This window comes from Perna viridis, chromosome 7 (genome assembly GCF_037379345.1).
Source record: "Perna viridis isolate PV_CMFRI_1.1 ecotype Kerala chromosome 7, ASM3737934v1, whole genome shotgun sequence".
NCBI lineage: Eukaryota > Metazoa > Mollusca > Bivalvia > Mytilida > Mytilidae > Perna > Perna viridis.
This window is the reverse complement of record NC_142451.1, coordinates 31,737,585-31,764,114: the sequence shown is the minus strand read 5'-3', so window position 1 is coordinate 31,764,114 and position 26,530 is coordinate 31,737,585. Positions and strand designations below refer to the sequence as shown.

Below are 26,530 nucleotides of genomic sequence, written 5' to 3'. Positions count from 1 at the left end.
CTATTTCCTGAAGTTAACTACACAACTCGTTGTAACCTCTACACTTACCAACAACATGATATGAACCACTCCCTTGTCTTTCTTCATGTCTAATCAAATTAAATGCCTTACATTCGTATATGCCAAGGTCACAAGACTCTGTATTTGTGATAATCAATGACGACTCATTGATAGAGGGTGAATTTGCACGACCGGTTGTCCCACATTCCTGAAATATTGTACCGCTTTTGTACCACGCGATCTTATGAACGGCAGGATATGCCCAAAATGAGCACTCTATGTTCAAAGTTTCGCCGACTGTAAGGTTGTATTTTGCAAATGCTGGAAACACTGTCGGTGGCTCTAAAACAACAATAGTTCATTAGTTAATAAAGCAACAAGTAAATGATAAATATTTGTTTCGCTTTTTTTCCTATTCAAACAAGCAAGGAAACGGTTCACTAATGTACAGGTTTCAAAACAAATATCTGTTTCTTTTTCATTTTACGCAATGGAATGTGCTATGCAAAATTTATACAGTTTTGATTTAGAAAATATACAGGGGTATTGTTTCTTAAGACTTCATTATCTGTGGCAGACGGGATCTTCGGGGTCAAACACTTTTCCTCAAGAAAAATGTAAATCCAATGTGTATTTTACTAGTAACCATATTACATTGTTAAATAATGAATTTGCTTGACTTTTTATTGCAACAACATTTATATCCTTTGTATTTTTCAATGTTTTAACATAAAAATATATCATTTAAAAAACTCAATTTCATAGGACACAGGTCCGTCCGTGCAACCCTTGAATCCACCTGGGATTAAATATCAGCGTGCGTGTATAAAAAGCGAAGGTTATTTATACATGAACTTTTAGGTTAAGACTTATTTAATTTATCTTGCATATCATGTTAAATGAACAAACTTGAATATTAATTTTGAAAAATAAGTTCGCAAATTTCATTTCGAAATATATCAAGCATTATCAAACGTTTATATATTTCACTAAATTTCATAAAGATTTCTGAATCAAATGTGATTTGTAAAATTAAGTTGTGAAAAGTATGCTATAATTCTGCTTTGCTTTCATATTCTGTAAACAAATTTGTGGTTATCTAATTTATTTTATTTTCGTCATTGCCAAATATTACAATTCCTTTGCATTCTCCTGTTAATTATGTCCTCCTTAAGGGGCCGTAGTTTTACAACACCGATCCCGTCAACACCTGCGTATAGAGTTTTCATAGCACATTTCATACGTTATGCCAGAATCTGCTGTAACTACGCAGACTTTTTAATCGCGCTAGACTTCTTACAATTAGGCTTTCGAAACAGGGTTATATTGCTAGATTGAAATCATTACCACAGAACTCCAATGGTCGTCAACATGAACTCGTGTATCCATCTCCAACAAAAGAACCGATTTGTTCACCATGTCATTGTTTCCTCTTTCGGTTGTTTTTTTTTTTGCGCTAGACATCAGTTCTAACCATTTCCCCTAATTATTACAAAAATACCCCTGCCCCCTAAAAAAAACAAAAACAAAAACAAAAACAAAAAAAATCAACTTGCAGAAAAAAATACGATATTTTTCTTACAATTTTAAAGGATGCCCGTAACTACGTTCTGTGTGATAGTTATATATAAATCCCGAACCATTCTCTTGCCTCACAATTTCCGTTACCTTGTAACATCTTTACAAGGTGACGAGCTCCTCTAGTCATCCCGTAAGAATTTGTGGCTAAGCAGTGATACTGTCCAATATCTTTTTCCTGAAAATCATACAGCACTAAGGAAGGTGCCTCTAATGTTCCTCCGCGAACCTTACTTGGAACTGTCTGATCTTCAAAGACCCACCATGATTCATTATTCAGATCGATAAATTCCCAGCGAACTTCAGTTAGTGGATCTAATGATTCAATAGTGCAGGTTAAGGTAACATTCGACCCTCTGGATCTTGTAAGTTGAGCACTTGACGGTCTAATTGTTGGTACAGAATAGGCTGAAAAGGATTTGTACAATTCACTTTCTTTCAAGGGAGATAAATACGTTGCATTCCTCACAGAATGTAAGAAATCATGAAAACCTACAATCTATAAGTTGTATTTTGATATAGTGAAACAAATTACAAAAAAAACATGCATGTACAAATCAGACATTTTAAGAGTTCCTTAATATCTATCAAAATGTATATTGTCAACTTTCATTTCCTTTCTTTTGTGGCAACATCCCTTCAGCACCTGTGTAAGGAGTTTTCATATCACAACTCATATATTATGTCAGTGTTTGCCGTAACTACGAAGACTTTTTGTATCGCGCTTGACATTTTCAATTGGGCTTCTGGAACAGAGTTATGTTGCAACAATATTGAAAGCATCACTACAGAACTTTTATGGTCGTCATCATGAACTCGTCGCTCGTTACGGTGTATCCATCTGCACTATGAAAACTGATTTGTTCAACGTGTCATATTTTCCTAATAAAAGCATGCGTTTATTTATTATCTCAGCTAGCTGTAAGCTACGTTGACGAAATTCTAAAAACGAAAAAGGAGTTAAACTGTCGAGTATATGTTTATTAGCTAATTTTTTGTTTATTTTTACGTTAGGAATCTTTTATTTAAAAACTGTCCAAGATCTCAAGGCAATATGCTTCTCTTTAGCACGAGATATGAGAAAACCCGCCAATATCTTCGAAGAACTTACAGCGTCGTAAAAAAAACTTATCCTATACAATCATAACAATCTTATTGTGTTATAAATCTATGTACACCATGTGTGTGCTGTCTTGTTTTCTTATCGCCAGTTATACATGTATGTATTTTTTTTGTTTTTGTTGGGGTGGTTTGTCTACATCGTGTATTTGGGTCGTCTTTGTGTTTTTTTGATGTTTTTAAATTGAACTTCTTTTTTCATTCCTCGGTAGTTTTTGCCTGAAGTGCACATATCACATGCAGTGATGTTAAAAATAAGTTCTGAATACCTGAATAAGAAGGAATGCAATGTGATGGAGCTCTGATACCTCTCTACTAATTAGATATCTTTATTATTGAAAACAAAAGTAAATACGTTTGCAAAGTGTACGTCTATTTAGTAGTAATACATTAAATGTAATATATTAGTTATTCAAGCTGAATTTGAATATAAAAATTGTTGAACATATTCAAGATGCTCAGGCAGTTGGTGGCACGTTCACTTAAGATCACAAACTCATATTAAAATAAATACTGTTGATTCATAATTTGTAAAATGGCGAGAAAGAAATGAATAATATAAAAACTTTACAAAATTTTAAAAAAGGAAAATAAACTTTTGATCTGATAAAAATTTAGTTGATTGTAAGGGAACTACAATTCCATTCTTCCCGATATCATAATACGTTTAGTATACCATTGAAACAAAAGATTTGATGGGATCAAATTTACTGTGTTCCTCCCCCGTATCATTGGATCGGTCTGGTTTGTACATGTGTACGAAGTAATGGAGAGTTGTCTACATGAATCCACAACTTACGAAGACTAACAAAAACAAAAGACTGGACCAGGAAACAAGAAAGCAAGAAGGGCTTTGATCGATCAGTTTACAGAAAACGACGTTTTACAAATAATGCAATCTTACAAAACAGTGTTTCTTTAATCTAAGAATTGAATGTTTCTTTTAAACATTTAATTCTTATAACTTATATTTGGCATGATCATCTTCTTTCATTTCATCTGTATCAAATCGTTAATGGTTCGTTTATCTAAAAATTAATTACAGTAGACCGGTAATTGTTGGCATTGACTTTATAAATAGGTAGAAGATATGTTTCACCGACTCTTGAAAATATACAACCAATAGCATGTTTTAATAATATGCACAGTAAATGTAATTGTGTACTTTTCGACTGCTGCTACGTTAAATGAGTCTTACGTGTTCATTTTAATACTTACACGGGCATGCCCCAGAGTGTGGACTGTCTGATGAAAAGTTTGTAAAGCATTCGTCGTCTGTGCATAGAAAAAGCACAATTTATAAGTTAAAAACTGATTTTGTTATAATTTTCTAAATTGTGCAAACTAGCATCAATTGAAGTATTTTTTTCCCGTTGTCTTCATGTCAGGACATTGTTTTTATCAATCGAATATACCCTGCTTTGTAATAGTATGATATGCTAAACCAAGATCCGCGCAGCGACAGTTGTTTGTTTCTTCTTTTACTAACAGCTGCAGAAAAGCCTTTCGAAATTATCGGACATTTTTCAAATCAAATGTCAATCGCGTAAAATCATTTACCCTTTACCGACTTTGCAAGATTCTTGCATTTTCTCAGAGGTCTAGCTACAGCTGTTAGAGACAGACTCAGACATTTGTTTCTTGTATTTGCATAAGAAGTAATTGTTTAAACCCTATATTATTGACCCTATATTGCATACCCTAGAGTACACCTCTAGGTATATAGTGCATTTCCAATCTCCTACCCCTAGACCTTTATCGCATACATTTTATCGCATTCCTTCATGAAGACACATTTTAAGTAAAGCTAAAATATAGTATTCATGATCTGGTCGTTTTATGTACTTCTTGGAAGGCTAAATATTTGCGATATCACACCATGGACGATATGATACGATATAGAGATGTGAAAAAAAATCGCCGTTTCGATTGATTGTTTTGCGCTTGTGTATCTTTTTTCTATAAAAAAATACTGGTTGACAGTGAAATTGTGACTTTTCAAACGGTGTTCTCTCGTAAAAATGGTGACCTTATAGAACGGTGGTCAATAGAATTTCCGCCATGGCAAATGCAGAATATCAAGCGGCCAAATATTCCAGAAAAATCATAGGGAAAAAAGTTTATAACTCGTGAAAATTGAATATTTCAAAATATCAAGTCGCGTTACTAAATTCATTAAGGTGCGTTTATTTTGATGTTGAAATTGAACTACTTGAGTTGATATTTTGCTATATTCATCTTTCTCTCATTATGAAACTCCCCGATTGATACAGCATGTGATACAGACTCTGGGCATATGATATAAAGAATATAATAAGTCTTACTTGTTATTATTAGTTTGATGAACATAGAATCAGCTAGTCCCAATCCTTGATAGTTTGGTCCAACACCAACTATAACGAATAACGATGTGCATAAAGATGAACCCGACACTGTTTCTAAGTTTTAAAAAAACGTTTTGTTTCGAAATTTAGGGCAGTGAATTATTTTATTTTTTTGTGTTTGGGATGCGCAATAAACTTAAGGAGGTAGATGTAAGGTAAGGGACACAACTCTTAGAAATCATTGGAGCGTTTGTATTCAGCATTTAACATCAATCTCATGTAAGCATCAAAGTAACTTGGATTGATTTCATATTGTTTTAAATGAAGGCTTGATAGGCTTTGATGAAATTGAATGGGATAGAAACATATCACTGATTTCAAGAGTTATGTCCCGTATCCTGATCTACCTCCTTAAGCATTTCACAAAACAAGTTATCGTCTGATTATATTGGTTTTCTTATTAGAAATGCAATATAAAATGTATCCGCGCTTATTTTATTCTGTACATATTCCACACCTTTAGAGTAGAAGAAAAGTGAATATTACGAGATGACACTTTGATGCTAGTGGCATTTTTAACTGTTAGAAATATTATAATAGTAATCTTATTTCAGCAGAAAAGAAATTGGAAAGCGACCATGAAATATATTCTTGTCTTTTCAGGGGAACTACTTTATCGTATTCGTATTTGATAAAAAAAAAATGAACCGTTCCAAAATTGATTCCGTTAAGATTGCATTTTTATTAATTGTAAATACCAACACTATGAACCAAAATTAATACTCCCCGTCCCAGGGACAGTGATTATAGACTTGTCGTCTACTGTTAGTTTTTGATAAATGACTGTGAGAAAACGATGATATAGTCATTAAGTAATTAAGACATGTGATGACAGGAGTTCACAATTACTACTCTACACCTAACATATACTGTGATCTCATGTCCAAGATCGTAATAGGTGTTAATAAAAATTTGCCCCGTTGGCATGGCATGTCCTGAACTGTGGATTGTAACAAATATTGACAGGTGATAACAATATCTTGGTTACCGTGTTGGATTGTCACAGTTCATGATGGACATGAACAATATTTTATCGGCTGCTATGGACTGTCCTGAACTACCTAGGTACCATGCTTTTTTTTTTTGAAAATTATACTTCAGGTTTATAACAATAAATATACATTTTGGGTGGACTCTTACGATGTCATATTGTCTTCGTACAAATGATGTCACCAAAGCACTTTTTGGGCTTTTTCAACCATACCTCCAAGCTTCGGTATCGCATTGTTATTGTTTAGTTTTCAAATTTCTCTTTGTGGGGACATGCCACGGGTACATATCGACTTTATCTCTAGAACTTACTACTGACCGTAAACACACAGACGACATTCAGAAACATGTACAAGGATTACAGACAAAGGTAGGAAAGGTAGGGAATCCATATAGACTTTTTTCTGGTTTATTTGATAACGCTCCTATCGGTAGTCGGTAGATCAAAAGAACAACTTACTCTCTCGCTTCGCCTAAAGCATTCAAGCTGTTAATTACTCAGAAGCGGGGTTGTCAAATAAATAAAAGTAGATCGCTGATAAAAAGATAAGATAGAGTTAAAAGAAAAAAAAAGGAACAACGGTTACTCTTTTAGGATTTAAATTACATGAAATAAAAATGATCAACAGTTGCCTCATAAAGGTTTAATACTAAATGAAAACATATGCACTATCGGATGTCCACAGGGCTGATTTTAAATAGGATCGAGCGAATTCTCATATATATTTATGATTTTTTTTTAATTTCAAATTGGCGGCAATACATGCAAAGAGTTCAGGTCAGGGTCTTTAATTGCTGACACGTGCCAGGAAAACTTTGCACAAAAGACGAAATATCTGACGATTTTATTACTTTTTTATAATTAACTTAGTGCATTACATGCCCTTTCATTGGCAGTACTTTACATTTACTCGTGAAAAGTGTCTTCTAATTGGTCTTGGTGCTACTGTTATGGTCCAAGTGCACTAAGACCGGTCTTTGTCGTGTTTAGACGGGCCCGTTTCTTTCAAACAGATTCACTTGATTTAAAAAACAAATATTTTTACAAAATCACGATTGTGGTAAATCATACTATACGTTAAGATAGGATAAAATTGTTTTAATAATATTTTATATTTGATTTTTGACCAGTCCACACCTGTTACAAACCATAACAGTACATAACTGGTCGTACATAATCGGGCGATGTATACTGTTCTTGCCTATTGTTAGCAATTACAGTTCAGGATAGTCCATAACAGGCAGTGAAAATATTGTCCATATCTTTCATGAACTGTGACAATTCAACAGTTATAGACAACAACTAAATTATTGTAGCCATCTGTCAAAACACGTGACGATCTACGACAGTCCATGACAGTCCACTGAAAATTGTCCTCACTTATCAAGAATTGTTACGATTCAAGACAGGCTATGACAACCGGACAAATTTCTATTAACACCTATCACGGTCTTGGGCAGGAGATGACGGTACATGTAAGGTGAAGAGTAGTTACTGTGAACTCCTATCGTCACCTGTCTTAATTCATGGCAATATTTCACCGTTTTGTCACAGTCATTTATCAGAAACTTGCAGTTCACAACGGGTAATAATCACTGTTAAGGGATGGACAGTACTGTTTTTGGTTCATAGTGCAAATAACACATCCTTCCTAATGATGATAAAAAAATGTTTAAAACAGAGTAAAATATATAAACATATATTGACTCATGAAACATCACGCGTAAAGCCGATTATCGAATGAGATTAATGATACACACAATAAATGTAACTATTATATTTTACATATGTTATGAAACAAATAAGTAGTTTTTACACTGTCAATATGTTATATATGGATCTGTTAGAGATATTAACCTCGGTCTGCGTGTTTGGCTAATATACTTTTTACACACTGACTTCATAAAAGGCAATAATTAATAACTAAAAATTCAAGAACATATATTATTATTAGATACATGTATACCTTTTGAATAGGTATCTACGTACCTGAAAATGATGTTCCACTATTGTTGTATAAAATCTTCGGCATATTTGGTTTATCTGCAGGATCATAATATATTCCGGCGTAGATTTGGTTTCTTTCAAAGTTTACGTTAAGAAACTCATAATTGTCTACACTGCATATTAATTGGGAAAAAAGTAAAATTTTAGTCAAATAAGTAAAATGGAAACTTACAAGCCTCACGCAGCGACAGACGTTCGTTTCTTACTAACCGCTGCAAACAAGCTTTTCGAAATAATATTCTCGGACATTATTCAAATCAATTGGATAACGTCGCGTGAAATCATTCATTTTAGTACCTAATTCGGGGGGTTACAAAAGACGTTTTGGACAAAGAATGATTGGAAGTTGAAGAGTAATAACGCTCTCGTTAAAACATAAATTCAAACATATGGAAGGACATTAACAGTCTATGTGAACTATTCCGGAAATTGCAAGATTCTTGCATTTTCTAAGAGGGCTGGCTGCAGCGTTTACAGTAAAATTTGAACGTCAAACTCTGCTCGGAGCTTGGTGAACATATAGCTGTAACAACGCCGGTGTATCAGCGTATGTCTGAAGGTTTTATTGTTAATATTTGTGATCATTATTTATACCATTGTTTTCAGAGCTCTAAATCTTACACAAACAGTGATATAAAGGTCATTACTGGAAGTGCTCATACGTCTGAAGTTCATGAATTTTCTAGCGAATTTAATGAATACAAGCTGTCCGTCCTATTTTAATAAAACGGCATCAATAAACAGTCCATGGGAAAATAATGATAACATTGAGTTTCTGTGTTTGATTTCGAAGTGAAAAGAAATCGCTGGTATTTTTTTCAAATTATTATTATAATTGTATTTTGTGACGTAACGAAACCTTAGACTTTCACCCTATTAAGTAATGGAACAGAAGCAAATAAGGGTGGTTCAACTTTTGGCTTTGCAAGAAAGGATGAATAATGTTTTGTGATCATGGCCTGTTGTCCTCTACAACATAAGGAATAAGAAAACAATGAAGCGCTTTTGTTGACACATATTAACACGTTATCTCACCGAAGTCCATTTACCGTTTTACTAAAATTTGAATTCGATGTTCCTTCGCGCTACCGGAATAAAAAAGTTTTTTTTTTCTTTTTATTTACATGTTCAAAGAATTTGCTTACACAATTCATCCCATTTTATCAAGTGATTTTCTGCTTATAATTTGACTTACTTTGTTACGAATTCTTCGAGTTTTCCGCTAACCACGTGATCATTGAATATTTGGTATCTCTCTGCAGGAAATAAATAATCTGGTTCTTGTCGAAAAGTGAAAGTCAAATTTTTCGAGATTTTGTTCTTTTGTGTGTATTTGATCATTTGTTCGTTACTTGACTGCACTTCAAATATTGTATACCACTGCAAAATGAAACAAAACGTTGTTCAGATAGACATCTGGTGATATATAGAAGTTGTCCATGTCCATGGAAGACCCAGACATTAGGTTACATATCTATTTTGTTTAAAAAAAAATCACTAGTTTTTTAAACGAGTGAAGGTTTTTAATTTACTATACGGTAAGAATAAAATAAATTACAAAGAAACTACTACAAAAGATGAAGGAAAGTATCTCTTGGTCTCTTCACGATTAAGTTAAATTTCTAGGGAATTTTGAACATTTTCATCCACTTTTGATACAGAATAATCCTTTATCCATGGCCTTATAACAAGTTGAACAATTCATTGGAACAAAACATGCGAAACATCATTTCTGTGCCACCATTGGTTCTTATTTATGAGATCTTAAATGTACGTTTGATTGTTTGATTGTAATTGATTGTGACAACTGTACAAGAAAATATTTCAAAAGAGATGCCCTGTAAGAGTAATCAAAGGAACTATAAGACTCTAAAGGAAAACAAAAGAACTCAATCCAGGGACAAAAACCTGACATGGAAAACATACATACACAACAAAGAACATAGAATAACAAAAAAATAATACATAATAGTAATAAGAGTAAATGAGCAACTCGGATGGATCAGGTGCATCGGTAGGGTAAGCGTCCTCTGCTTTTTTAGAATCACCCGAGCTGCTAATAAAAAGTTCAAGTCCAGAGTAGACGAAAGTGGAAAAGAAAACTATAACAAAATAAGTTGAACAAATACATTTACATGGGACAGATGGATACACCGTAACGATTCACGAGTTTACTATGACGACCATAACATTTCTGTAGTGATGACTTCAATCTTGCAGCAACATAATCGTGTTCTAGAAACCTAATTGTAAAATGTCTAGTTTGATTAAAAATGTCTGCATAGTTATGGCAAGCTCTGGCATAACGTAAGAGTCGTGATATGAAAACTCCACACGCGGGTGCTGAAGGGATGTTGCCACAGATAAAAGGAAAGTTGACAATACGAAATGAAAACTCGCATTTGTCGTACAGTTTTGTCAATATTTTTTTCTTTTATTGTTTCTTTTCTTAAGTTTATTGTTGATCTTTAATTACCTGTTTGAGGAGATTTGCCCATAATTTCATTGATTGAATGCTTGACTGATAACTTAGACAAGAAGACAGACATTAAATCAATCTAGCAGACCCTGCTTTGTACTACTCCGACATACTGGACCGGATGAGTATTATTCTACATGTAACTATTAGCAGCAACAGCCAGTAGGTACATGTAGGTATGTTACTTAACTCAGGTACATTATTCTTACTCCGAGAAAACCAGTCGTTCCCAATATGCGTGAAAGTTGGTAGAGAAGACGTAACTACCAATTCTAAGGAGGTAGACCTTGGTTAAGGGACATAACTCTTACATATCACTGGTACGCTAGTACTATTTTACTTTAATCTCCTGTAACATGAAACATGAAAGTAAATTGGACTGATTTCATTCTGTTTCAAATGCAAATGAATGCTTGGCAGACTTTGGTGAAATTGAATATGATACAAACATATTACTGATTTCATGTATTATGTCCATTACCTTAGGTTTACTTTCTTAAAATGTAACTCGGCCGAAATCTCGACCTCACGTACTCAAGGTAAGAACACTACAACTAGACAACCAAGATGGTCTCCATATTCTCAGCCTATTGTTTACAGATTCCGAATTAAAAAAATATCAATCGTATAAATTTGCAAACTGCGTGGTATACACGTGCTTTATGAAGCGTAACCACCCATCAGCAGCATTAGAACAAAATATGCATATTATTCAAGATTCAAAAGTAAATTCTATATAAGAAGTACTGAAAACTAAATAAATATTGAAATAGGAGGGCAAATCAAGCAGCGATCAGTTCCACCAACCGGTATGTGACATAAATGCTGAAAATGCATAACAGAGAAATAAGACACCCTGGTAAAATTTAATTTAAATTTCTTAAACGACACAACGTCCAGTTATAGACACAAGGTATTTTTCCTGATATCGTTACTCACAAAGAGCAAATGTTTAAACATCGACAATTTGTTGTTTTAGACGCTCATATATTCAACGATATTTCTTAGTTTTTTTAAATGATGACGCCGTTTACAAAGTCCACATACAGTTTGACTTTGTATTTGTACTACATAGAACATATTAAAATTCTTAAGATGTTTGCATTCTTTATCTATCTCAAGAGTTAAATCCAAATTCGACAGATTTTTATAATTTGTTTCATTATTGTGTTTTTCAAACACTGCTCCATGTTAAGGGGCGGGTTAAACGTTCAAACACGTTAAACCCCACATAATTTTTGAATTCAGTTGTTGTCGTTTTTTTATGTTCTTTGTTACTCGTTTCTCATGTTTACTGTAAAGATTATTGTCTTTTAGGAATAGTTTCACTTCACTTGTTTTGAGGTGTTTACAGTTTGCTTTATGGTATGTGTATTGCCCATCACTGAATAACGGAGAGTGAACTATAGAAATGTATTTGTTTGTGCTTGGAATTGGGTGTATTACTGTCTCATATGCATCATACCACATCTCCCATATTTATATAAGATCATCCAGCTCTCTTTTAAGCATAGAAAGGTATATCGACCTTCGGTGCACCAATTTGTAATTATTTATTGACGTTCGCAGCATGAAGCATGGCTGTCATGTTGGCTTTTTGTCATATGACGCATGATTGAAATTTACCATACCTTTGTATTTCCAAATTACATTGAGAATGTTTTAAAAAGTTATTATCATTATTAAGTGCAAAAATACCAATCATATATATTGCAAATTTTGATGTACTGTACTCGGGTTTCAGTAATTAATTGTATACACAATGTATTCAAAACCAAAATTATCAAAATAGGAAGCCAAATCCATTGCCGAGAGGATGGAATAGTAATCAAGGAAACCAAGGTTATAGCGGTAATCAAAAGAATGCAACCCAGGGACAAGGACCAGACATGGAAAACAGACATACACAACAAAGTACATAAAGTAACTAAAATCATACATACAAAGTAACAAAAGTAAATGAGCAACTCGGACTCCACTAAAAACTGGGAGCATGGACCAGATGCACCGGTAGGGTAAGCGTCCTCTGCTTTTCTAGAAACACCCGTGGAGTTGCTCATAAAAAGTCAAGTCCGGGGTAGACAAACGAGGAAAGGTAAACTATGACCCGTTGAATAAATCAGTGTTCATGGTGCTGATAGATACATCATAACGATCCACGAGTTCATGATGACGACCATAAAACTTCTGTAGTGATGACTTCAATCTTGTAGCAACATAACCCTGTTCTAGAAGCCTATTTGTTAGAATTCTAGCGCGATACAAAAAGTCTGCGTAGTTTCGGCAAGCTCTGGCATGACGTATAAGTTGTGATATGAACACTCCATACAAGGAATGAATGCTCGGTGTTTCAAATATTTTTAAATTTGTCATATTGCAAAGAAATGTTTACCTCTCTTACACAACCTGACTGTATCTCTTCCGTTAATTTGTCTAGAAAGCCGTGCCTAAAGTTACCGGCAGATTCTGTACCACAATGAAGCCCATTAGCATTCCATAAATCCATAGTTTGAATACCAGAGCCTGCTACTACTCTAAATATATCAACAGGATGAATGTTCGTTACAGCTGCTTCACCTGAAAAAGAAAACAAGTATGAGTATTCTTTACCGAAAAAATAAAAATCTTACAGATGTTCTCTGCAATACAAATACTCTTTGTACAAGTAATTAGTTTTTAGATCAATACGTTAATGTTAATACTGATTTGTAGATATTGTTCTAAAGTATAGACCTTTTGATATCCTAGCTTCATACCAATACATAGAAACAGATCGGAAAAGATTGGCGCTCATTTGTACACAGAAATTTGTCCCCATTATCCGACAAAAATATTGTCGACCAGAAATTCCAATCTTTTAGTACGTTTTGTGATAATTTACAAATTGTAGATCAATCTCTTTTGTTTTTGTTTTTTTTTACCTACAACGTGATTATATTATATAATTATTATTATGTGGATAATCATGTATAATGGAACATTAAAAATGTCTTTTTTAAGTGTTCAGTGAAACATGAAGTCGCAGGCACTGAGCTGTCATAATTATTTTACTAAACTTTTCTGTATATATTTTGTAAAATAAAAAGTTTCCCACTTAGCTTTTCTTCATCTCGATTTTTTAAACCAGAAATTTTGGTATCATCTAAGGGTTATCGAGTTAAATACAGTTGTGAAATAGAAAAAAATACAGGTGTGTCAAAAATACATAGAAACTATAAGGTATGAAATGTAATTAAAGGATTCATCATCTAAATATTTATAATTGACATTTTGGTGTCGATCGTTTAATAATCATAGTAAAAATTGATGTAAAGTATTTGCGACAGTGGCAATTGTAGAAAAGGCGAAACCATACACAAGAATACTGTCACCAAAGAGTTGGATGATAAATATCATTTTTGTTGTGAAGACGCCTTTTTGAAGAAAAAAAAACAGTTGAGATTATTAGAATCGAGTTGAACATAATGAAGTGTTGTGATGCCAAATCATGGACAAATTGTTGTCTTATGCTTTAAAGTGTCGAAAATAATTGTCATCTACTACTCTCTACGCTGGAGAGTTACCATTTTCCTTGTACGTCATCGAAAGCTTATATACGCATAAGAATTTCCTCTTCTGGTTAGAATTTAATAAAAGACAAATATACGATTTTAAAGATTTACCATGATAGAACGTTAAAAAAGTGCTGAACCTAAAGGGTTATCGATGGAACCAAGATTCTAGCTAAAATCAAAAGAATGTAATCAATGGACGAAGACCAGACATGGAAAACAGACAAACACAACAAAGAACATAAAATAACCAAAATAATGCATACAAAACAATGTGATGATTTTAACCTTGTAGCAACATAACCCTGTTTCAGAAGCCGAATTGTAAGAAGTCTAGCGCGGTACAAAACGTCTGCATAGTTACGACAATCTCTGGCATAGCGTGTAAGTTGTGATATGAAAACACAAAGGATGAAGGGATGTGGCCACAGATGAAAGGAAAGTTGACAATACAGAAAAAAATCATTGCGATTGTCGTATAGTTTGGTCAATAGTTTTCTTTTATCATCGATATCTTATGTGGGTCAAGATATGAGGCTAACTTAACATTGTTTGTGGAATCCTTTATTTCAAGTTCTTTGGGGTTAAATGCAATATAAATAATCCCGGGAACTATGATTGTATAACGTTAATGCGACATCTATATAGCGGAAACTGAGATCAAGGAATCTGGCTAAACGATGTTCCTTCCTATGAATTAGCTCAGCTATAAAGTCCGCCTCATAAGAGTGAAATAATAGGTCAGCAAGTAGAGGAGCACAGTTTGTACCCATTGGAATGCCGACCGTTAGTTGAAAAACGCGTCCACCACACTGGACTAATATACTGTTGATAAAAAATTCCAGCATGTTGAAAACATCTTCTTTGGTATATTCGGAAGATGATTTGTGATCTTTATTAACTATGTATGAAGAATTTCTACCAAGTACTAGATATCTGTATCTAGGCGTACCGTCTTTTTTTTTATTAACAACCATGTATAATGTTTTTGAGTCGGGATTTTAACTGAGTTTTGGGGATAGAAGTATAAAGAGTTTTAAAACCATTGGTTTGAATGCTATTATATTCTGATAATAATCTTGAATAGAGGGTTTCTAGAGGATCATATGAATTTTCCAGAGTCCACATGGAATTAATACACCATGGGAGAAACACGTGTCAAACTTGATCAAGAAGTTGCGCATTACTCATCTGCAAAAAACCATGCTTTTAGGTCACGTTACGTCAAGTGTTAAAGATGGTATAAAACACACAAGAAAATAACAACTCTTGCACCTATCAATAAGTGAAATAACGAATAAACATCCCTTCATTTTGTAAACTCGTGATCTAAATTCGTGTTATAATGATAACCGTGAAACAAATATATATTAATGCCACGAGAAACATATGTTATAATTCTAAAATGACACCCAAGATGATTAAACATCGATGATAGCCATGAGATTCAACAAGCGACAACTAAAGTTGCAACTTAATATGTATAAAAAGAATTGATGAACTGTTTAATAACATTTCTAACAATACAAATTCTTCAGACTTAATTCCCTAGATGTTATCCATCTAACTTCACATCGACAAAATAAGCTTCATAAAGAAGAATGTTTTGTATTTTGAAATGTGTTAAAATTGAATGTGTTATTAGATATGTTGGCATAAATATTCGTAAGAAACAGGCATTTTAGTATGAACGCCTGAATTGTATCGCAGGTCTAGAATATGATGAGCACAAACATAAGGCCTATCATGCTGTTTAACGTCGTCTTTTATCGTCCTTCCTGTACTAGTATTTTTTCGAAAGATATTCAGGAAAGTTTGGACAGCAGAACTACTATCTATGTTAAGGAGGTAAATCTGGGGTTAGCGACATAACTCTTGGAATCAGTGATATGCTTGTATCATATTCGATTTCACCAAAGCCCATCAAGCTTTCATATGAAATAGAATGATATCAGTCCAAGTTACGTTGATGCTTACATAAGATTGATGTAAAATGCTGAATACAAACGTTCCAATGATTTTTAAGAGTTGTGTCCCATACCCTAGGCTTACCTCCTTAACATCAATTGAAACGGTTTTCTCTTACATATCTTGAAGGTTAAAACAATTCCATTACACCATACAATATAAAAATCGGTTCAACTTGTTTCAACAATTGCTGAATGAGTTTTCAAAGATTGCAGAAGATGGCCAATATTAATCAATTAACAAAAAATTTTTGAGTGCACCGATTTAATCACATTTTTTACATCATTTCGGCAAAACATTTTTGTTAACCAATACGAAAGCGTCGTTAGAAACAAGAATATGTTTAATTTGATAATATTTTTATTATAAGCGACCTTAATTTGTCCTTGATTTAAATGTTAAAAGAAGTACAAATTGAAGAATATCTCAAATCTAAACTTGTTTTCAAAAGTGACACCATATTAGCTAATCGGAACAAGAAAATAATTATGAACATATGTAATCATATATATATATATATATATATCTTCGATATTTTAATGGAATCAATGTTACATCTTAACTTGCCTAGTTTTTTTAGTAAAAGCTGATCATAGGTTTATATTTCATTATTAAGATAATGAAAAAATAAGTTCTATGTTGCTTTGGTTTGGTTGAATAAAACATGATTTGGTCTAGATACGTTTCGTTAATGTTTTCATATATAATGAAGTAAAGTTCTGCAATTCCAAGCATCAATTCAACAACACCATATGGAGCTAAGTTCTTTTTTTCTTTGTTCAAGTACAGTATCGGAAAAGCGACAAAGATATTCCATCAGTAATGAGTGGTTAAAATTATTTTTCTATTCGAGATGTAAATTATAATAATGAAAATACGAGCTTTGTTTAAAATGGTAAATATTTTATCTTTGAGAGTTAATGAATAGTTTGAACCAATAATAGACTCGAAAGCAATCATTTTCTACCATGAAATCTTTAAAAACATGAAGAATATAAAATGACAGAAAACCTCAATAATCGTTCGATGGTTTAAAAAAGTAACGTGCTTTTTCATAAACCGGCTGCCCCGTGCAGGTCCGGGTGTTAAAAGAATAGGCCTGCAGCAGCGCTAAGCTTGTCGTAAAAGGCGACTAAATAGTGCTCAGAACCTTAGCCGGGGGCTAGGGCGCTCTGCCCACAGAGCAACTGGGATGTGTGCCCCAGGCGGTGGAATGGGGTACCCCTGGCGTGTTACATGTTGGGGTTGTCAGGCTATAATACGGAAAACCTGACCGCAAACCATAGTCGTGCACCGTGTTGGGAAAGATGCCACGTTCCTCGCACGTTAAAGAACCCTACTGTGGTATTCTCCCAGAGTAGGAACCATAGGGCACCGCCACAGGAGGCTAAATTGCCCGACCCTACCCACCTCTCCCTATTTTCAGTGGCAATCAAAATTTGTCGACCCCATTGTCCTTGTGTCCAATCTCTTTTTTATTTCATGTTCATTTTATCATCAATTACATGTTCATCGTCTGAATATAGCTGAAATATTGCTGCTCGGACGTTAAAACCCCAACAAACAACAAACAAACATACACCGGCTTAGTGAGGGAGAGATATATTCAGAATAAATAGTTTAACTTCGTGACTGAGTTATTGAATGATCAAGACTTAAATTATTTCAAAGCACGCGATTAATCTGAAAAGTAATACTTTCCATACATTACTCAATCAGTCTATTCAATGTAGATAAGCTGAAAAATAAAGAACAATACTTCTTTCAAGGATCAAACCATGCTAATGTGAAATCAATACAATTGCCCTAGTCGATAGGCCTATTCGTACAAATCAAAATATTTCTAGCCAATTAAAAGGAAAATCAGAATATGTAGAAAATTGGCTAATATTTCTTATATTTATCGTTACATAACCTCTTATCGGTATTTGTTCATTTCTATGCATTTTAACCGAAAAAACAGTCGATCACTATCGATATATTCAAATTATCTACAAATGCTTCTTTTATTTGGATGCATAATGAACCATTTGATGTTTAGCTAAAATGAAACCCCTGTGAGATAGCTACCTATCATAGAAATGAAAGTTGGAAGATCTGTCTTCAGATATATCATGCAGGCCTTGGCGGATCAGAGCGGTAAAACGAAACTAAAACGAGTCTAACAAACCATATCCCTTCGTATTTATTTGACGTAAAAAATTTAGGTGCGATCCCACAAACGTCACGGTTTTTTTTCGTAGTTGAGATGAAATAAATCTCATAAATATTGCTGATGAAAGGTTACTACTTTACCACATGTACAGCATATCGAAATTTGCAATATTCTATGATTGCTACCTTTTTGTTCACCACAAAAATCTTTCTTGTCTATTAATTGACAATTTTAATTCTGAATTATCATTTTATTGTAAAATAATGTTTTCAAACTGTTTCTACTCAATTTTATTATTGTATACAGTTTAAAACATTTCGGATATTGGCTTTTTCAGTTTTTTGAAAATATTATAGTTCTATTGTCCGTATGTATTTTACGTTCATAATTTATTACTTTAATAATATTTGATAGTTAAAGTTCCGTTAACATCAATTCAACAAATGAAAAAAATCAATATTTGAAATAATTGACAATAAAATATAAAGAAAAATGAATATAATATTGGTCTCATCTGAGACGGATGTATCTCTAACGATGATTTTTACAGCAATGTGTGTACTTTTAATGACATCTCATTGTAAGTAACAGGCAAACATTCCTGATATAGAATTCTTCAAAGAGAAAAATGATTTGTTGAAAGTACTTTTTCTACAGTGTATGCAGCATAAATACCATCAAAAGTAAACTTTTTAATGAAGTTATTTATGAATTGGTTCCATGTATTCCCGCACCAAAATCAACCAATTCCTTTTGTGAGATTCCTATCATTTTGTTTGATTTGACCTTATTATGTTCTCGTTATGAAGTTAAAACAAACAAGTCATGCGTAGTCTTCTGTCTAAGTTATTTCCGGTGTGTGAAATATATTTAGATAAGGAGGCGGAGTTTTTTGTGTATCTAAAATATCGTACAAAATACAGAAATGTAAATTAAAGGACAATTCAAGTACTAGTATGTAAACATCCAAATACAAAACGAGAAAATGAAAACAGGAAACAAAAACAATCTACATACACAATGTAGCTAACCGAATAAAATAGATAACATTGAAAAACTGAAGACATGGAATACAAGACGTAACACAAAATACTAAAACTCCAATAATTAACCGTACGTGTAGTTAGCTATTATAACTGATTCTTGCAGTTGACGATGGTTTACTAAATTATTCCCCTCAACTGCAGAGAGTATATGTTATATTATACTGGATATTATTAAGGTCGTCTTTAGATGAATTTTAAAAACAATCTAATGCAGTATTCTTTAATGAAAACTCTCCCTTTTTCACAATTCGTCGTGTACCTTTTTCTGTGGTATACCAGAATGTATTTTTCTTAACTATAATTCAATACTGACATCAATCAAGTAAATAAAGAAAAAAATTGAGACAAAATATGACACAATGGCAACAACATTGAGTATGCGTTACATTAATAACCGTTTTAAGAATAAGAAATCAACCAAAGATCTCTATTAACTTAGAAAGCAATTTAATTATCTCTTCTTTATGAATGCTTGTTCTGGCGATATAATATTTCATCAAATACATGATTTGTAAAATGGGTCGTTGAAAATAAATTAAATTCGGTGACGTTTTTGATTGGGTTTTATATGCTAGAATAATCTTAGAAATTGATGTAATCGGCTTTAATGCACGAAATCGGATGTCAAGGATAGGTCATTTCATTGAGTAAAAATAAAAAGCAAAATCGTAAGCTTCACCTTGAAGGTCAAATATCATTTAGGGGAAATTAAAGATACCAGGGTTCGAACGGTAATTAAAAATATCGTTATCCAGGTATAATGACAAAATTAAAAAAAGAAAAAGAACATGACATAGAATTAAAGGTAAATGAAAGAGTTTGCAATGCTATGTTCTTTTGAAACATTTATGACCAAATTGTAAGCCATTCTTTTATTGCTGAAATGGTCATTTACCTTCTGTTTTTGTATTTAAATGAAAAAAAATGCATACATTTCTTACTGAAAATTAACACGTTCTAATCAATTTTACAACTTTAAAAATTCCTGAAATTATTATTTACCCTATTTATTAAATCTTACAGTATTCCAAATTTTAAAATATGTAAAACACCGAGGCTTCATTCCTTTCATTGCATATGGTAGAACCTCGCGGTGATGGATTTGGCTTCCGTTTTCGATAGTTTTGGTTATGAGTATTTCTTGTATACAACTAAAATTTTGATTAATGATCTTCCTAAATATTTGATTTTAATGCTGCTGATGAGAGGTTACTCTTTGAAAAAACGTGCACAGCATATCGAAATTTACAATATATAAAATGGTATTTTTTGTATTTGATTAATTTCTTTAAAAAATACATTTATAAATCAGACTAGAGTAAATCCCCAAAGACAAAAGTAACTTTATGTATAGTACTTATCATTTCTACAATAATCAGTAACCCATCTTTTCGTATTATCAGGAAAAGATGCTGATTTTTTAGTCCCATTATAAACAATACACAAATAACGATTTTATGAAAACTAATATCACATTTAAACTAAATGCTCGAGTTGCTGATATCATATGAATATCTTATGCGCATGTAATATTGTAAAGCGACAAAGAACATTCAATATTCAATCTGCTTATATAGAACTTAACTATCACTTCTAATACTAAGCAATAATCAACTTTTTTTCCATTCGATTCCAATACAAAAAAAAATATTTTATGTTTTTTTTTTAATAAGTTGATTTAAAGATTTTATTTTATGAATTCTCTCATTACTATTCCTAAATTTACCGTCTATGTACTGGATTCCTAAATTCTACAAGAATCCATACAAACAACGTTTCATAGCTGGATCTGCAAAATGTACCACCAAACCTCTTTCAAAACCTTTAACTTCTATACTCACAACTGTCAAAGAGGGTCTGCAGTCCTAATACAACACGTGTTACTCCCGTAGTGGTATTAATTCAATGTGGATCCTGAAAAATTCGAAAGATCTTTTGAAGACAATCAGTTCAAGACTATTATCTGAATATAATAGCATTAAAACCTATGATTTTTCAACACTGTATACTTCTATTCCCCATACTCAGTTAAAATCCCGACCTAAAAAACATTATACATCGTTGTTTTTCGAAAAAAGATGGTACACCTAGATACAAATATATAGTTCTTGGTAGAGATTCCTCATACTTTGTAAGAAATAATTCCAAATCATCTTCCAAATATACAGAGGAAGTTGTTTACAAAATGCTGGAATTTTTAATCGACAACATATTTGTCCAGTGTGGTGGACATGTTTTTCAACAAACGGTCGGCATTCCAATGGGAACAAATTGTGCTCCTTTACTTGCTGACCTATTCCTTCACTCTTATGAGGCTGACTTTATAGCTGATCTGATCCGAAAGAAAGAATACCGTTTTGCTAGATCCTTTAATCTCAGTTTCCGCTATATAGATGACGTATTATCTTTAAACAATCATAATTTCGGGGATTTGATACATTGCATCTACCCCAAAGAATTGAAATAAAGGATACTACAGACACTGTGAAGTCAGCCTCATATCTTGACCTAGTCTTAGATATCTATGGTAAAGGAAAACTATTGACCAAACTTTACGACAAACGTGATGACTTTTCATTCAAAATTGTGAACTTTCTTTTCATCTGTGGCAACATTCCTTGAGAACCTGCGTATGGAGTGTTCAAATCACAACTCATACGTTATGCCAGAGCTTGCCGAAACTACGCAGACTTTTTGTATCGCGCTAGAATTTTAACAAATAGGCTTCTGGAACAGGGTTATGTTGTTACAAGATTAAAGTCATCACTACAGAAGTTTTATGGTCGTCATCATGAACTCGTGGATCGTTATGGTGTATCCATCTTCACCATGAAAACTGATTTATTCAACGGGTCATAGTTTTCCTTTCCTCGTTTGTCTACCACGGATTTGACTTTTTATGAGCAACTCGACGGGTGTTTCTAGAAAAACAGAGAACGCTTACCCTACCGGTGCACCTGGTCCATGCTCCCAGTTGTTAGTGGAGTCCGAGTTGCTCATTTGCTTTTTTTTCTTTGTATGATTTTAGTTACTTTATGTTCTTTGTTGTGTATGTCTGTTTTCCATGTCTGGTCTTTGTCCCTGGATTGCATTCTTTTAATTACCACTATAACCTTGGTTCCCTTGATTACTCTTTGATAACTTTTTCATGGTCATACGAATACAGTACCAGATTATAATCACATGCGGCGTAATGGTTGCCGCTGGCACAGCAGGACATGCTTACCCTTCCGGGGCACCCGAGTTTTGGTGTTATGCCTTGTTTCCCTTATCTTCATTTTTATATGTTATTTATTTAGTTCGTTAACTACATTGCGTATGTATTGTCTTTGTTTCCTGTTTTCAATTTCAGACCATAAACTTGGAATTGATGTATCTGAATTGGTCCATTATTGACACTTTTGATTTCTTTTGAAACTCTATGTTTTGCAAATGAAATTATCTTGTTTTATACCAAGGTCTAACTATGTAGCTTTATATTACGAGTAATACTACAATAAAGTAAAAAAAAAACACTATTCAGTACCAATGCCCATGAGTTTACCTAATACATTTTCAACTTTAAAATATGAACGTCAGTAAATGTAGAAAAAATAATGTTCATAACAAAGGTAATTAAAAGCGTTATCGTCATAACTTGTCTTCATATAAGTGGGCGCGGATATAGATAGTTTGGAAGTTGAGGATTGTCATGTGAAAAAATATATTCAAGTCTATAATGTCAAACAAAATGCATATTTACATAAGTTTCAAACCAAAGTGTAGGGGCACCGATCCCATCATTCGGATTCATAAATATAAAGTCTAAACATAATGATCGAAGTTATGGTACATTGTATTTGAGTATTTTGTGCAGAGTTTACATTCACGAAACATCAACTTTCTGAAAAACTTCTTCTGATTTTTGTTGTTGTTGAAACTACGAGCCATAACTTAAGAAATACTGTGGTTTAAATATTTTATGTTTATTCCGATCGTTTACTTGACATTCAAAACATTACATGTCAATGTAAAATTATAATGACATTGCACATGAAGTATTTTTTTTTAAGTTTGAAGCCATGAAAATCGGAAACTTAAAGAAGTTTCAATGATTTCATGCTTAACAAAAGGCATACGTAATAAAATTGAGTGCAGAATTTAAAATTGATCATAGATTTAAAAAAAAAAAAAACACTGTTATTCAAATTTCATCAAATTCAAAAGACAAGTAAAGTCTACTCCTGACCACCACCACCACAGACATACATATCTGACAATTGAATTGAATCAATATTTCAAATGAATTGAATTCTTTAATAATCAACAATGAAAGATTTAAGAACCAATGTTCAAATGCAATAGATTTAAACTAAAAACCTTTTACATTTCTTTTTTCTGGTTTCGGTAGTAACCCTTTTAACGATAGATAGATATGTAAATTTGAAAAAAGAATGCAAAGGGCTTTTTTGTAAAATTTAAATAATTTCTTCTGACATCTGAATCTCAAAAGAATCTTGTGAAATGATTAATAGTTATTAAAGGGTGAATTGTAAAATTAAAACAAGCTTTTATAAATCAATGGTCTATATGTATGATTAGAAGTATATTTAAAAAAATGAAATATATTATCTTTCTGATACATCAAGGTTTTTTTCTCAAGTCAAAGTCTTCGTACCGGTAACAACAAAATAACCGAGCACTAATTCGATACATAATCAGTCGATTCCAAAATAAATCTGGCAAAATAAATGTTACACCATCGGAGAAGCTGATACCGCAATGAACCTAAGTACAGGCATTTCAAACGAAATTGTGGGTAAAATCATTTCCTCAAACCCAAAATATGTCATTATTCTGAAAGTCGAATGAAAAGTATCAAATTTACTCTCGAAGAAAATAGTGTAATATAATTGTGAATGTCTTTGTACGAGTCCGGTATAAATTAGATACGCTCAGAGACTGCGCACGTGGTAACAGGAAAATATAAAACAAATTATAAAGCAGTTGTTCATACATTTGTTAACTTTTCATTCAATTTAACCTTGTTGGTCGGTAAATTAAGAATATTTCAGAAAGGTTAGAGACGAAAAGACTGCTAAAAAGTATAACATAATTTTAAGCATAAAATAAGCGATGTTCAATAATAAAAACAGGCAAACCAGAAATAGATTATAAAGAAAACCATTAAAAAACAAACAAAAAGCACAAAAACAAAGCAATGAATAAACGAGAAAAGGGTATGTCTAACTAGCTCATAGAAGAAGAGAAAAAGAAAATTCAGGCATCAACATACATAAAACAAAACCGAAAATCTAAAACTAAAAAATATAGCATAAAGACACATTAAAAAACTTACTTCCAAAACTAAGATACAGCAATACCATATCTTGAAGCAGTATGATATTCATGGTGATCATTTCTTCACTACTTTACAAATTGAACATAATATTCGTGTCTTTCTAAATTATACACAAAACCAACTGTTGTTGCTGCTTTAAAAGACAATAAGAGAATCATATGTACCGTTAAATATTTTGCGTTTAACTCTTTTCACTTCATTTACATATGCAATGATCCAAGAATGTTTTCTGATATCCAACCACTCTGAAATTTACTGCAGAGATCGTATGAATAAACTTTTTCCAAATATCTTTCGAATCCTTTTTGATATTTTGCTTGAAAGGTCCTATAACTTTGAATTGGTTCTTATAGCTTCGTTTAAAATCTTTCTTTGTTATATCCCAGTTCCAATGCAGTAAATGTCAGTTTTTAATTTTGTCGTATCCCAAAGGATATCAAATTCATTAACAAACTCATATGCAAATATTGGTTTCAGGTGAGTTTCAGTATCTCGTTTCAATGTTTTATGGGTTCAAATTAAATGGAAGCATGAAGTTTTATCTTTTAGCCAATACTTATCCAATATTTTTTACATGGATTTAGAAAGCAACCAATTATTCCGCAGACCAATAACTGCGTTTTTACTCACTTGTTATTACACTACCTATAAGACCTGCTAAACCTGCGATGTTGTTATACGCTCTATTTGTATTCAATATGCATTTACTGTAGTTCAATTTTTATCATATAAATGTTACTTCATTTGTACTTCTGTTTTATTTACTTTGAAAATTTGATGAGCAGCAAATAGAATAGTTCAAATTATTACACCCTTGATGGTAGGGCTTGTAAGGTAGATGAATGTAACAATTAGATATTTGATTTTCACACGAGAAGGTTTGTAACTATAACGATTTGACATTATTTTTTTTAAAAAAGAATCATTTAATAACGTGAAATGTCTCTGTCTTATATCTTAAATTGCTCATTCACTTACCTTTTCAAACATACAATCTTTAATTACGTTTAGTGTAAACGTATTAATTTTTGCGGTTGTAATTTTTTGCGGATACTATTAAGTGAACATATTCGTGGGTGTAATTTTCGTGTATTAAAAAAATAGATTACCGTTATATTGTGTCGAAATGCAATTTCGAGGGTACTGTTTTTCTACTTTTTATTCTTTGCAAAATATCGAAAACTAGTACATGACAGAAAATAATACTTTTACAGTAACTCCATACCAGGTATTTCCAACGCCTGTCTTATTTCAGTTTTAAAAAAATCGCCGCCGAACTTTAGGGCCAAAATGCGTCACGTTTTAATTTGTTTATCAATGTGAGGACCTCAGCGGTCGCATTTACGCAATTGTCTTGGTTTTCCAGGCAGAAAACATTGCTTGAAAAGTATTACGCCATACGTAACGGTTGTAATATGTTGTAAATCATGTCATAAGATAAATAGATAGCTCATATTAAAATTTCTTAAAACATTTTTTTTTCAAATATTACCCATGCTCTATAGGCTTTCTTAGAGATGAAAGTTGTTGCAATTTATAAATATTTATGTACATTAATCTTCATCCAGAAATACATAGCCTAATGTAATACAATAAGAATACGTAAAAATCAATATTCATATAGTTATTTTTTGTATTCTTCAACAACGTCAAATCAGAAATGTTATTTTTCGTTTAATTCAATAATTTTCTAATCCTTTCATCATTGTAACTGTGTTACAATCAAAGGATTATTAAGGATGTATTTTTTTTTTATTAAATAAACAACACCATTTTATCTCTGCATCACTGGATTTTTGCAGAATTTTTTCGATAGAATGCCAGAAAAATAAGTTTTATGACTATTATATGTCCTTGCAAGTGCGTTTCACTGAAATTATAACGCAATTTTCCAAAATTATATGAAAAATG

At 32.6% G+C, this 26,530-nt stretch overlaps 1 protein-coding gene across 2 annotated transcripts in view; it reads right to left on the bottom strand.

Annotated features, from left to right (window-relative positions):
- LOC148612310 (hemicentin-2-like) overlaps positions 1-25,120 on the bottom strand; it is a 32,174-nt gene extending 7,054 nt beyond the window's left edge. For both annotated transcript variants that reach the window (XM_088593621.1, XM_088593622.1), the window contains exons 1-8: positions 24,617-25,120; positions 12,951-13,135; positions 9,275-9,459; positions 8,062-8,192; positions 5,022-5,090; positions 3,916-3,972; positions 1,669-1,986; positions 49-342 (exon numbers count right to left, since the gene is read on the bottom strand). In XM_088593621.1, coding sequence (XP_088449747.1) covers positions 49-342; positions 1,669-1,986; positions 3,916-3,972; positions 5,022-5,090; positions 8,062-8,192; positions 9,275-9,459; positions 12,951-13,135; positions 24,617-24,677 — 1,300 coding nt within the window. In that variant the 5' untranslated portion in view covers positions 24,678-25,120. The remainder of the gene's footprint in view (positions 1-48; positions 343-1,668; positions 1,987-3,915; positions 3,973-5,021; positions 5,091-8,061; positions 8,193-9,274; positions 9,460-12,950; positions 13,136-24,616) is intronic.
- Between the last annotated feature and the right edge of the window lie 1,410 nt (positions 25,121-26,530).